At 40.3% G+C, this 14,359-nt stretch overlaps 1 protein-coding gene across 1 annotated transcript in view; it reads left to right on the top strand.

The window, feature by feature from the left end:
* Nucleotides 1–2,917: 2,917 nt before the first annotated feature.
* LOC139712157 (cytoplasmic polyadenylation element-binding protein 3-like) overlaps nt 2,918–14,359 on the top strand; it is a 51,230-nt gene continuing 39,788 nt past the window's right edge. The window contains 3 exon segments of the mRNA XM_071623994.1: nt 2,918–3,716; nt 3,718–4,674; nt 11,693–11,822. Of these exon segments, the coding sequence (XP_071480095.1) occupies nt 3,465–3,716; nt 3,718–4,674; nt 11,693–11,822 (1,339 nt within the window). The 5' untranslated portion in view covers nt 2,918–3,464.

Here is a 14,359-nt window from a genome sequence, read left to right as displayed (position 1 = left end):
TTCGGATCAATTCATGCTATACCTATACTACAAATTTTGAGATATTCGTTTAAAGATTCAAGTATATCGAAGCCTTTTATGGCATTAATAATTTTGTCGTATGAGCAAACTACGACTATTGGCCCTCCTTGGATTTTTGCTTTTTCTTTCCCAAGTATACATGGAGAATTTTTATCGATGCATATAGGTTCGAAATGAAATGAAGAAAAAGACACATCTATGTTTGCTTGTAAAACAATCATCGTCTCACATAATAGGCCTCTGGGTGCGTGTGTGCGTGTATGTGTGTGTAATGTGTGTGTGTGTGTGTGTGTGTGTGTGTGTGTCTGTGTGTGTGTCTGTGTCTGTGTGTGTGTGTGTGTGTGTGTGTGTGTGTGTTTGGGTGTGTGTGTGTATTGATAACATTTGAAGAAACAATGTACATGTTGCAAAGTTGATGTAAATAAAATGTCGCTTTCTGTATAAAAGGCCTTTTGCTAGACAAAGAACGTAATTCAATTTCCATGTACAACAACAAACTCTTTTTGGTCAGTGCGGAGATCGTCCTGGCAGTTAATTGGGTGCAGTTAATTTTTTCTCGCCGGTCTCCTTTGTGCTAAGAGCTCAAGTTCAAAGAGACGCACAAGCGACTTAAAAGCAGTTACGTAATGTAAGAGTTGCGGTTACTAGTACTCAGAGAGCGGAGTCGCGTGCCTCTAATCCCTAGCACAAAGAATCCCGTGGACAAAGAGCAGCCATGAGACAAAGGTTCTTACAGTATAGAACGTGAAAGCTGTAAAATTTTAGGCCAAATTGCCTCGGCAAGTCATAGTATATAATATAGGCAAAGGGAGGGGGGTTGATAATTCTGTATAGTTTTATCTGAATTGACTGTATAACACATGCACGCGCTGCCCCTCGAACGAGGCAAGTGAATGTTCATAGACCTATATACTAAGATATTGTATATAGGGTACATTTATCCTATGATGATAATAATAATAATGTAGTATAATAGTAATAATAAAAATGATAATAACAAAAGCAATGATAATCATAGTAATAATAGTAATCATGATAATAATAATAATAATAATAATAATAATAATAATAATAATAATAGTTAGAAAGCGCAAAACCTGTAGACATATTATATTCTTCTGCGATGCAAAAGCTTTTGAGGTTGTGCTTGATGATAATGAACAGTAAAATTAAAAGATGTGTTTTGTGTCGTGATTTAAAGACTGCTCCGGACTTCTAATGGTAGATCATTCGAGAGTTTGGGAGCTGCACAGGCAAATGCTTTGTCTCCCAATATTACTTTTGTTTTACGTGTTGGAATTTGTAAGAGAAGATACACCTATACACCTGCAGGTGATCAGGTATATACTTCGCATGCTATATTATGTAGGCCTATGTATATTGTAAATTCCAATAACTTGCATCAAAGATTTGCAAGGATTAGCTCAATTCGGGTGTTTGCCGCCATTTTCAATTTTGGGGTGCTAAGTAAACTGGGACATCATCACTCACTTCTCCCTTCATTCAAAGTTATGATGAAAATATCAAAGATTTTTGTTGCTTTCAATTTCATGTGCTTTGAATGCAACTTTTTCTGACGGACAATAATGGATATACACGTTCTTTAGTAGTATAACGTTTTTCGATGAAGCTCTTCAAGTGTAAAAAAAAAATCACACACTTACACTTTCAGGTCTACGCGCGCACACACACACACACACACACACACACATATATATATATATATATACATATATATATATATATATATATATATATATACATACATATTTATATATATATATATATATATATATATATATATATATATATGTAAATCCGTCCGACCAGGAGCAGACGTATACCCTTGTGTGTATGTCTGCTTCAGAAACGGATTTTAATCTAACATCACATCGCATCCAGGTCGTTGATGAAGAATGCAATGACTAACCTGTTTGGTGTCTTGTTTCTATAATCATGCACTCTCCTCGCCAGGATAAAGAGTTTTTAGTCTAATGCCATTTTAGGTTTTTATCACTATGTTATATATATATATATATATATATATATATATATAATTATACAATATGCCTGTAATAATTGTCTAGGCTATGTTACTGTCTGTCCCACTCCCTATACCCCAACCAGTGTCCAACTTCTCACAGAGGGTGGCCTAATTCACCCCGTTCAGAAGCTTTAATTTTTTAATCTTTAGGGCCTATAACGTTAGGCCTAATACAATTACTAGTACTAAACTTTCAGAAATAAAGTAACAATTCATCATGTGGCCAAGTACCAACAGTCTGTGAGTCCGAGATATGAGTGCCCATTCTACATATCAGAAAATTTATGCAAGAAAATTCATCAAATCGCAATTTTTGTTCCACTTCTCCCTATTTATGGTATTATACTCCCCTACATGGTATGGCACCACGATTACAGTTGAAATACCAGGGGCCCGTTGCATAAAACTTACTGTTGAATTTCAATGGTAACTACCGTCAAAATTAGGCGTCACAGCCAATCAGCATCAAGGATTATAAAATTTACCGCTAATTTGAAGACTTACCGCTAGAAAGGAGCGGTAAGTCCAGCGGTAAGGGTTTTATGCAACAGGGCCAAGTATTGTTATAAGCATGTGTGGGCAAAGAAATTCCGCTTTTCGCATATCGCATGCACGTGCATAATGTGTGTGTGTGTATGTGTACAGTGTGTGCCCACCGATACGCATACCATACCATCACCATACTGACCGCTGGATACAGTATGCATGTATGCTTTCATTACACGCCAACAACACACAGAATCCACCGCGCTCGTAGTCTGCGCGCGTACGTATGATTTCACTCAACGTACACGCGCGCAGCCGGCTCTCAACGACACTGTTGATGCCTGCTGCATTACATGCGATGTGTACTCCGCGGCCGTTCATCCAGCCAGCGAGCAAATTGTGCTTCACGCACAGACAAGATCACGTCTACAAAGCTACGACGCGGTGTGTACGGTATTAGTACAGTGCATTATTGCAGCTGTCCTGTGTGTCGTCGGTCACCCCACCGGTACCCGTTCATTTCACGACTTCGAGCTGGACGAGTGCACCGCGGGCAGGGTGAACTGGCCAAAGATAGCTGGCCGTGTGTACGTGTATGGAAGGCACCGTACTAGCTGTCTATGCAATTCAAGTTTCTGCGGTCGACAGTCGGAACTGACAGCGAACTGCATTTGAGGCCTCACTTTACACTTTGATGTGCTGTAATTCATGGTACCACCGCTCACGAAACCGTATAACGTTAGACCTACTGCTAGTTGAGGTGGAATCCTGAGACGAGGAGTGCTATTCCAGTAATCGCCGAAGTAAACACAAGCCTCGCAGCGCCGGTCGAACTCAGACTGCTAAAATCGTCGTTTATGGGAAAGCTTTCGAAGTCGAGGGTGAGGACCTTTTGTTGTATTGTCACCACTAAATGGGGGATATAAAATTCGAATTGAATTTACCGTATACGAGGGCTCTGTCACCGCCGGAATTGTATCCAAATCTGGGCAGTCCGTCTTTGTTTTCCCCTGATTCACTTACAATGCAAGATGACATGTTGCTTGAAAAAAGTGCAGGAAAACTGCATATGCAGCAGCTCTCTCCAAACCCCGACCAAAGTTCAGATAACTCAGAGGAGTTTTCATCTGTCTCAAAGGCAAAGTCTGGAGATTCAAGCCCTTTAAACTGTTCCCGAAAAGAATAAAAGTCAGCCTGACATTGACCACCCATCTGTTACATCTGCAGTTCTTCTGCAGCAGCAACAACAACAGTTGGGAATTGGGCTACATCACCCACAGCAGCCAGTTAGCTTGAGTCAACTGCATCAGCAAGAGTCTGCTAATAGTGTAATAAGCAGCAACACAGCTACAGTTTCTAGTGTATTCAATACCCCAAGTTTCTGGTCAACAGCTAATTCTGATGAAACTTTCTTTCAGAATATTCCAGCCATGAACGGAGCAATGCACCAGTTCCAGAATTTCCCCCTGAATTCTTCTCCATTGTTCAGTCCAACCTTGTCACCCCAGGCCCAGGCTCAGCTGAACATGCAGCAAGCAGCTCACCGTCGTAGTTTGCCCCCACAGCCAAGTGCCCCACAGCAAAACCTCTTTCCCACTTCAAGTCAGCTACAACAGGCACAATTACAAGCTGGAAATTTGCTCTTGGCCAACAAGCATCTAAGTTGGAATGCAGGACAGCCAACATCGTGGAATACAGCCCAACAGAGTCTGCAACAACAGACAAATCCATGGGGCACTGTGGGTTCCCCATCATCTGCCGCTCAGACCAGTCACCATCGTCGTTCCATGCCTCCACTTTCTACCCATGTTTCAACCCCAAGTCAGTCCTCCCAAAACTCGCTAGGATTATCTCCAAACAAGATGAAAGCAACCAGCAACCCTATCATATCACCCCCAAAATTTCATCGCAGTACTTCGCTACCAGGCAAGAGCTATTCTCAACCCCATCTGCCTTCAACAGCAGGTTCTCATCCGACCCACCAGGGCCAGACAACCTTTGATTTCCCAAGAGATGTAGGAGGTGGTGGAGATGCACAGAGCCATACGCATAATGGAACGCAGAATGGGACCCATCATCTGTCCAACAATCACCTGTCCAACAGCACTTTGTTTCCTTTCCAGGTAAGACAAAGATCCTTAAAGTCTAGATTCGGCAATGATATTTGCTCAACTCAGAAAATGTATTCAAAATCACATCTACCACAATGTAGGATCTATGTAAAATATATCAAACTACTTTTATGTCAATGTTGATTTTGTTAAATACATCATAGAATTTCACAAAATCCTTATGAAATATTATCACGTTGATAAACCACCAGAATCTGTCTGGCCTCTCCAGAATCCAAACACACACTAGAGGGCTACATGTGCATTCAAGGTCAATGCACGAACAGTGTACAAGGCCACTGAAAAATGTGCTTGTTGGGGCAAGATTGCATCGAGGACGTTGCAGCACCCATTAGTGTCCGAATTCTGGCAAGTCAGCACTAGCATTCATACATTTAGTTATTGCATCGGCATGTATGGAGACTTTATTTTTCTTTTGTGTTTTTGAGGATACCATCACATTCTTAGTCTGAGCTTGAGATACTGTACTGTAAAACATATTCGCGATATGAAATTTTCACGAATTGTGACACTGAGTACTGGCATTCAATGCCTGCATACAGTGTAGACAAGAACTTTAGCGTACATTTTGATTCAAAGTATGCAAATCTTGGCCATCGCGAAATTAAAATGCATGCGAACATTCCTCGTATTACAGTAAGCCAAAAATCTCGCAACAGAACTGCATATTTCTCAACTTTTAGTGCTTTTTCGGCTACCCTGATTCTTAACACTGGAATTAATTCACACATGCTTTGGAAAAGTTGTGCAATTCTGCATTTTTGACAGCAAAATTTGGAATTCTATAGAAGATTTTTGGAGGTGACTACTAAGGGACTTTCCTGTTGTGAACGGCAGTGCCAGTACATGTATGTGAAATTATGTGATATGTGTGTGTTGTGAAAATAATATGCTAGCTTGTGATACATGTGTGTGATAAGTGTCTGGATTATGGAGGGTGGCCAAAAACTGGTGGTTTTCCTCTAGCTACAGTTGTAGATTCCATAATCTCACAGTACATCTTGTGAATCTTACGGAGGTGCAAACGTGCGTATACAGCACCTGTGCCAATGTTCGACCTCCCTTGCCAAGGTTCGACCATGTGCAAAAACATATTGTAGAGTTAGGGTAGAAAGTAAGTTTCTACTTGTACAAGCCACGTAGCAGGTAGTCGAATTTTTGATGGCACCGTCGTCAAATAGTCCGTCCTTTCGTCCGTCCCTCCATTCGTAATCGATTATGTGGACAGCGTAACTACAGTTGTAATTAATGTTAAAAAAAAAAACAGTTTAAGGTATTGTAATGAAACTTGACTTGCCATAGACCTATTAGGACAACCATGCATTATGGCGGATGCATACCAATCGCCATAACGTCATGTCTACCAATGTTACAGTTTTATTGTTGACCCTTCCGGAGGTGAGGAGAGACTACTGTAATGGATCACCCTTGGCGTCTGTCCGTCAGTCGTCCGTCCATCCGTCGTCCATAAGATCCGTAACGCTACAAAAAACGTGAATGATAATTACTCTCTACTCCTGTGTTTGTAGCACAAATGCACTGTATACCATTTCTAGGGTGGGAAATCTCTCATTTTTCTCCTGAAAAGAGATTGATGTCTCATTCCTTCACTGTGGTTCCTGATTGTGAATGCAACTGCTGGTTGTGTCTGGAATCGCCAAGACAAAACTGGGATGGCCACTTCGTTCATGTAAAATTGTTATGAACAAACTACACAGTTGTATGGTGTTGTAGCAATTCATAAGGCTGGGTTCATATAGAAGTACTGTATACGGTAATCGCTATTCGTTATTCGCTGTTCGCTATATGCTATTCGGGCATGGCGAGTCACATAAGGTAGCACGCGTTGGCGCTGTCAAGTCGACCCAGTACACCACCACCCGCACCATCAACTCCCTATCCCATGCAGGGAAGATTCCTTTCTCCAGCACAACCATCCCAGCAATCTTATTAACAGTTTCTAAACTGAGATGACATTTGCAAGTACCATTTTTTTTACAAGAAAGCTATAAATTGAATATTATGAATAAAAAACTGACCCACCTCCACCGGGGGTCAATTTGGGTAAATCATTTAAAACTGATTATTTTTAATTTGTGAAAAGTTGAGCAAAGAAAATGGGATTCCATCGAGATTTTAATTTGTTTAATAACATTATATTTGATCATTATACACAACACTGCATCAGAATATCAGTCTACATGCTTATTTTTGCTGAAGGGCAAATCCAGACCAAAATTGTCAGCATTTTGTAAACGAGAGATGGTATACGTTGGGCGAAAATCGAACAAGCATGATTCCCACTGTACTACAGTTGTATACTATACGCAGCTACTTGTACTTTGTATACAGCATTTTCGAATAGTGCCCTCTTACATACACTGTACATGTACAGTGTACGTGTATGTGACCCGGTATTAGGAAATCCTGTCGTTCGTCTCAAGCTATTGACGTGCCCTCAGAAACATGCACCATATTATACCCGAATAGTCATACTCCTGTACATGTGAACGCAACCTAATGGTATTTCAGCAATGGCATTTTTTATCAGATTTAGTATCCACCAGCATGTTTCCATGCATCATCAGAGCTGATTTGCATCACATTGTGTGAACAAAAAATGTGCAATGTACTGCACGCTATATAGCTATAAAGGCCATGTGGTGTTTAAACACCATTAGAAATTCACAGCCCTGTGTACCAGTTGCTGTTCACACCATTGTACATGTGTATGTCCGGGATGCTTTAATACTAAATAGTTCGAAATTTATGTAATGTCAGCAAAGAATCCAGCACACAGCTGATGAATTCCCAGGAGTTCCTTTGTCAGAAGCACTGGTGTCATCACACACAGTAAACATACAGTGTACATTGTAGTGAACAGAGAATCACAGGGAATAAAGTATGCCTGTTGGGGACCTACATTGTGTTTTTTATCAGTGATTCAGATGTTTGAAGCAGGCAGTCAAAGGGAAACCTTGAATACATGTGTACATGTACACCCACCGTATGCATGCCAATTTAGACATCAATGGAGACCTCAAAACACAGAGATTCAGAGTGCAATGAAATGTTATTAGAACTGTCACTTCAGTGAGTCTAGAATATGCAAAACATTCATGAAAAGACGGTGTCTGGATGAGCCCTGTGACGCGTTAAAAAAGGTGCCCATTTCATATGACCTCACACACATTTGCGAACTCTGCTCAGTGAATTGATTTGTGTAGGCCTTCATGTCAATGATTGAAAGCAATTTCTGTCTCTTTATTTGTAGCTTAATATTTTCTTATTAAGATTCGAATGGATCTAAAGTGATAATGGGGAGGCTTTCCTCTTTGGATCTTTTTTCCATTTTTACTGCCATTTTTTCGTCAAATTTAAGAGTTTTATTGACTAGCATACAGTGTACAGCGTTTGTTGGCAGTAATGGTGCTCTGCACTGGTCTGGCGCAAACCAGCTGCTCGAATCACCAGCATTTTCTAGGCATGATGTGCGAAACATACAGTACATTGTAAGTGCTTATACCAGGTAGGCCTACAGTTTACAGAGTGAGATGCTTGCTTCAAACATAGTACACCATTTCTTACTTGTTTCGGTACCCTAAGACCCCGTTTACAGTGCAAGGCTCAGCCGCGGCTCTTCCCAGCCTCACTTCAGTGTAAACGCGCAAAAGGCCAAATGCGAGGCCAAAATTGGCCTCGCTCTGGAGGTGGTCTCGGCTGCGGCTCGGCCGCGGCCAAGCCCGGCCTTTTCTCAGTGTAAACGCAAACTGAGCCAAATGTGCGGCCAATTTTAGTCTAGCTTCCCGACCCTCTGCCCATACTATTTCGCTATTCAGGATATTAACCCCCTCAACGTCGAAAGCTACAACTTGTATTATAGTTTAAGGTGGTTTTGTCCTACAAAGGATTTTCCCTTCGGCAAAGGCCTTTGCCCGAACGGCAACTTCGTCGCCACGGAATCCAGTTGGCAAAGGGTCTGAAAACCAGACTATACCAAATTGGGTTTGTTTACAAGCAGAGCGCCACTACGACAAAATATTGAAAGGTTTGAATTAAAAGCAGGCCGAGCCCGGCAGTGTAAACGGACAAAATTGCGGGGCTCGGCCCCGCAATTGAGGCTGGGCTCAGCCGCGGCTCAGCCCAGCCCCGCACTGTAAACAGGTCTATGTAGCGTTTAGAGTGTTTAACTTCACAGTATTAAAAGTTAGAGTTCCTCTGAATTTTGAGTATGAACATGCAGTTTTGCTAAGTATAAGATCATGAGATGTTCATGCTGTGTATGTTTGTGCGTGAAGCTGGGTTGGACTCACTCAATAACATTCTCTGTACTGGATGATATTATAAATTATACAAATACTGAATGTTTATGAGTGCAATGGACAGGACATTTCAAGAAGTGAAAGATGAAATGATCTATTCAACTCGGCTTTGCCTCATTGAATGGACCAATAATTCATCTTTCACCAAATGAAATATTCTGTCCATTGCACGAATGAAAAACCTTTATTACTGGTATTTTGTTTTATACAGTATAACACCTAAAGTAGATCCTTGTCATTTGATGTTTTGATTTAGAAACGAGAGAGTAGCTATGCTGGATCTGAGATAGAGCGAGCGCTCGCTGAGCTCTTTATGCAATGTATGTGATTGGAAATATTGTAGTTACAGTGTATGTTTGATATAGATATTCTAACATTTCAAACATGTATCAGCCTAATTGATTTTATCAATTATTCCTATTTTTGCTTTGATGATGTAATTTTTGTCGAGCCCACCGGAGGTGTGGGGAGACTAAGGGATCGCCTGCGGCGTCTGTCCGTCCGTCGTCCGTCCGTCCGTCCGTCCGTCGTCCGTCCGTCCGTCCGTCCGTCGTCCGTCCGTCCGTCCGTCGTCTGTCCGTAACGCTACAAAAACTTCAATAACTCTTTACTCTGGGCTTCAATTGCAATCAAACTTCGAGGGAAGAGGGGTCATACAAAGTTTCACATTTTACCATTTATGAAGGTCACCTCAAGGTCAAAGCTCACAGCAGGGGTCAATGAATTTTATGGCCCAATGTTAAGTTTTTATGGAGCGTTTCTATTACGGGTCATAACTTTTGATCCATAACTCCATTTGTAACCAAACTTGGATGTTAGATGTCCCTTGGGGAGTGGATGATCACCACAAGGTCAAAGGTCACAAGCAGGGGTCAACGAACTTTTAGAGCCCAATGTTAATTTTTTGTGGCGCATTTTTATTATGGGTCATAACTTTTGATCCATAGGTTCGTTTGTGACCAAACTTGGATGGTAGATGTCCCTTGGGGAGTGGATGGTCACCACAAGGTCCAAGGTCACAAGCATGGGTCAACGAACTTTTAGAGCCCAATGTTAAGTTTTTATGGCACGTTTCTATTATGGGTCATAACTTTTGATCCATAGTCTCCATTTGTGACCAAACTTGGATGGTAGATGTCACTTGGGGAGTGGATGGTCACCACAAGGTCAATGGTCACAAGCATAGGTCAACGAACTTTTAGAGCCCAATGTTAAGTTTTTATGGCACGTTTCTATTATGGGTCATAACTTTTGATCCATAGGTCCGTTTGTGACCAAACTTGGATGGTAGATGTCCCTTGGGGATTGGATGGTCACCACAAGGTCAAAGGTCACAAGCAGGGGTCAACAAACTTTTAGAGCTCAATGTTAAGTTTTTATGGCGCATTTCTATTATGGGTCATAACTTTTTATCCATAACTCCATTTGTGACTAAACTTGGATGGTAGATGTCCCTTGGGGAGTGGATGGTCACCACAAGGTCAATGGTCACAAGCATGGGTCAACAAACACAGTAGAGCCCAATGTTAGCTTTTATGGCACATTTCTATTATGGGTCATAACTTTTGATCCATAGGTCCATTTGTGACCAAACTTGGATGGTAGATGTCCCTTGGGGAGTGGATGGTCACCACAAGGTCAAAGGTCACAAGGGTCAATTAACTTTGAGGGCCCAATGTTAATTATTTATGGCACGTTTCTTTTTTGCCATAAATTTTTACCTTTTTATATTTCTTTTTATCTGTTTGTAGTTATATATCTTTTTTTTTAATCTGTTATATCCCATTCGCGTACAATTTCTTGTACGCGAATGGGCGAGACACATTATGGCACTTGCCTTGTTTAAAGTTAGAGATTTACATGTATACTGTATGTTAGAGATCTTACATTGCACATACTGCACATTATGTACGATTCTATAGACCACTTTCAATAATGTTAATCAGGGCTTTACCTTCTGCAACCATGTGAAATATTTGCAATGTGTACCTGGTAAAAACTGTAAGAGATCTCATTTCACAGGCAATAGGGGGGGGGGAGGTGTTGATGGGGGAATGGCATGCACTGATTCATACAGCTTTACATGTACGTACTCCAGTTGATCACTTGAATACCAATTTGTTTCCAAAAGTTCTACATCTAAGTCTTGTAGGAATGCGTAATAAAATTATTTGATAATGTTGAATTGGTGAATTGATGAAGTCATCCCATCTTTATTTCTCACAATAAAAAATTCACACTTTTGTAGACTTGTGGGCCTGAGGTACAAAGAAAGTACAGGTACAATAGTGTCGTCATGTCTTTTCAGTGATGTGGTACAGCTATTTAAGATGAATGCATGACAGAGTCAGAGAGTCAATATGCAGCACAAACCATTTCCTTGTATTGCAAAATGCAATGAATAAAGAAGATGGACAGATGGTTGAAGGACAACAAATAGAAATAATTAATAAGGCATTGCAATTTCCTGTGACTGTTCCGTCTTGCACATTAACTATCACATAGAGATGTACCTGTATCTTCAAATGCTCAAGATTTTAGGCCTCTTTGTTTATGTTTTGTGTGTCATGTGTGTGGGGGTTGTTTGCTTGTTTGTCTGTTTCTTGTTTTTCATCTCTTTGTTTTAACATTACTGTTATCCATATAAATTATCACTTCATTAATTGCTTTTTTTTTAATTTCATTAGGATAATCCAGGACAACAAACACAGACTGCCACTATGGACCACCTCAAATTGGCCTCCCTGGAGCATCAGCTGTTTGACATCATGCGAAGTGCAGACAGGCCTTCTATGGAGTTTAACACACGTGGTACATGTGAGTTTTTCATTAGTTAAACTGTTACTTTATGAATACATGTTCATTTCATTTTAATTTGTATCCTTAATTTTTTTTTAATTGCCGTCACATGTAGGGCATCAAACAATCTTCAAAAAGTTGTATGACTAATACCCCGTTTTAAAGTCCCCTTGTCTAGGAGGACCTCTGGAAGACCTCCGGAGGATTATGACAGACGAAAATGAGCACTTTTTATACACTGAATTCAGTGGGGTTTGAGAGAACCCCCATTTTGAGTTCCCTGGTCATCTAGCTCAAGGTTGGTGTACGTTTCTATGGAAACCAGTGGTCATGCACTTATCCTCCAGAGATGCAGCAGTTTGTTTCTCCTGCACAGGTACACACACTCCGCCACAAACAGCATACCAGAACTGTGTGCCATGTTCATGCTGAGACCGTTTAGAGTCCTCTCATCTAGCACTTATTGTAAGTCTTCACAATTTCTGGAGGTTGTGCTAGAGTCGCTTGAGGCTGTCTAGCATGACCTTTACCTCAGACTTACATACGTATGTACGTTGTACGTCAGACTCACCTCGGACTCATGCTTTGTGCTTTGACCGTTTTACGGTCCCCATTGTCTGAGATAAACACGGCCATGTTTATAACGATCATTACAACAAACATAACAAACACGTTTATAATGAAATTCCAGTTAAAACAAAGTAAAAATTGGCGCTGCAGCATTATCCTCTCTATGTATTTTTTCTGTTTATTTTTTCAGTTTTAACAAACTTTAGATAAAACGAGAGAAAATTGCCGGTCTCGAGGACTTGGTTATAACGGGAGTCCACTGTATACAGTTGTAATACACTGGACTGTTCTAACAACAAACGAGATTGTATTTTCCAGTTGCCTGAGACTACATACAAACAAAACCAACAAATACATACACTGTGTACGTGTGTGTATTAAAGGAAAAAATACAAGAGGTACATGTACAGACTGTATGTAACCGATTGTGTAGTATGTAGTAGCAGGCATGTCTGTTGAGTACTTACAGACTGTACAAAGCTGGATAGATTTTTTTTTTTATAAAGATACTTGCATACTATGTACAAAATGTACCTGTTTAACAAAGTTCAATAGAGTCATGAGACAAAAAATGTGACTGACAATTTACTTTAGATTATAATCCAGAGGATTGATTTACAGGCAAAGACACACTCTGGATGGTATGCAAATGAATGATATACATGTACCAGGCATATTACTCAGGACTAATTGATATGTTTGTAGTCTATGAAGAAGAAAATACTAAGAGAGAGGGAGAGAGAGAAGAAATAGATGTCGTGCACCAAAGTTAATTTTGTTAGATATTGTCTTTGTTTTGTGCACTACATGTATTTTCCCTCTTTTCGGGGGGGGGGGGGGGGGGGGGGGGGGGGGATCTGTCACCACAGGGCTTTTGTTGATCAAACTTCAAACTAATAATGAGTTTGTTCTCTTCTGCTTGGGATGAAGTTTACCCTTGTCTTGGCTGGCACGTGCCAGACAATTTAGCACTTTCCTGTGCTATTAATGATTGCTTCTGCCTACTCATATTTAGTCACAGGAATGAGTGGAGGTTAAGTCGCTGTGGTACAGCGCTGTAGATTTTCCTGGGATAGAAATAGGAGCAGCAAATAGTCCAGACTCGTGTCAGATGCTGTTGACTCATGTAGCAACCACCATAGTGTATATTTTGGCCTTCTCCAACAATGAACACTTTCCTGAAATTTCAGTTAACTTAAGAGGAGGCTGCATGATTATTCCATGAAATCCAACATACTGTACATTGATGTACCTGTAGCAATGTAACATATTGTACTTTAAAAGTGCTTTCATAAACATGGGTACAAAAGATAAAGCTTTGAGTGATGTGTATCACATAGCTTGTCTACATTGTAAGCATGTTCAGAAGACACAAAAGGACTCAGCAGCTTAAAATTCCACAGGCAATAACTTTAATGAAGACACACACAGTGCATTACCTGCTCACAAAATGTACAATGAACTATTAAAGGTAATGTCTTTTTATGATCAGAGAAATACAACATCTATAGACTTGGCACATCAGGACTTCAAAATTGAAAGCTTTTTCAATTTGTTAAAGATTATCAAGTGTGGATAATGTTTGCAGGAACTGTTATTGCCATTGTTCTTTTTTTTTTTTGTAAGCCAATCATAAATTTTGCATTAAAAATGTTTCCAGGAATAATGTCATGGTTGATAATTTGACAATTGCTGCTAAAAAAGTATGACATGCATACAAATTACCCAATTTGGTATTGTGGAGTATCAGATTGTCATTTAGACCTACAGGTACAATTCTGTGCTGTGTCCATGGTTGGGGTGATTTTCTAAATTCTATTTTTTTTTTTACTTGAGTTGTACTTTTTCTAATGAAATTATGCAATGTAATTTTGTAGCACTCATCATTGTGAAGTTAGTACAGTGTAAAAAGTGTACATTGTACCCTAGCTTGCCACACAAATAAGCTTTACCTGTTGAAGACTGACTGATTTTCCTATAACATG

The sequence above is a fragment of the Diadema antillarum genome, unplaced genomic scaffold (assembly GCF_040938485.1).
Source record: "Diadema antillarum isolate AM-2024a unplaced genomic scaffold, OU_Dant_1.0 seq00001765_RagTag, whole genome shotgun sequence".
Classification (NCBI taxonomy): Eukaryota; Metazoa; Echinodermata; class Echinoidea; order Diadematoida; family Diadematidae; genus Diadema; species Diadema antillarum.
This window is presented reverse-complemented; position numbering and strand designations above follow the sequence as displayed.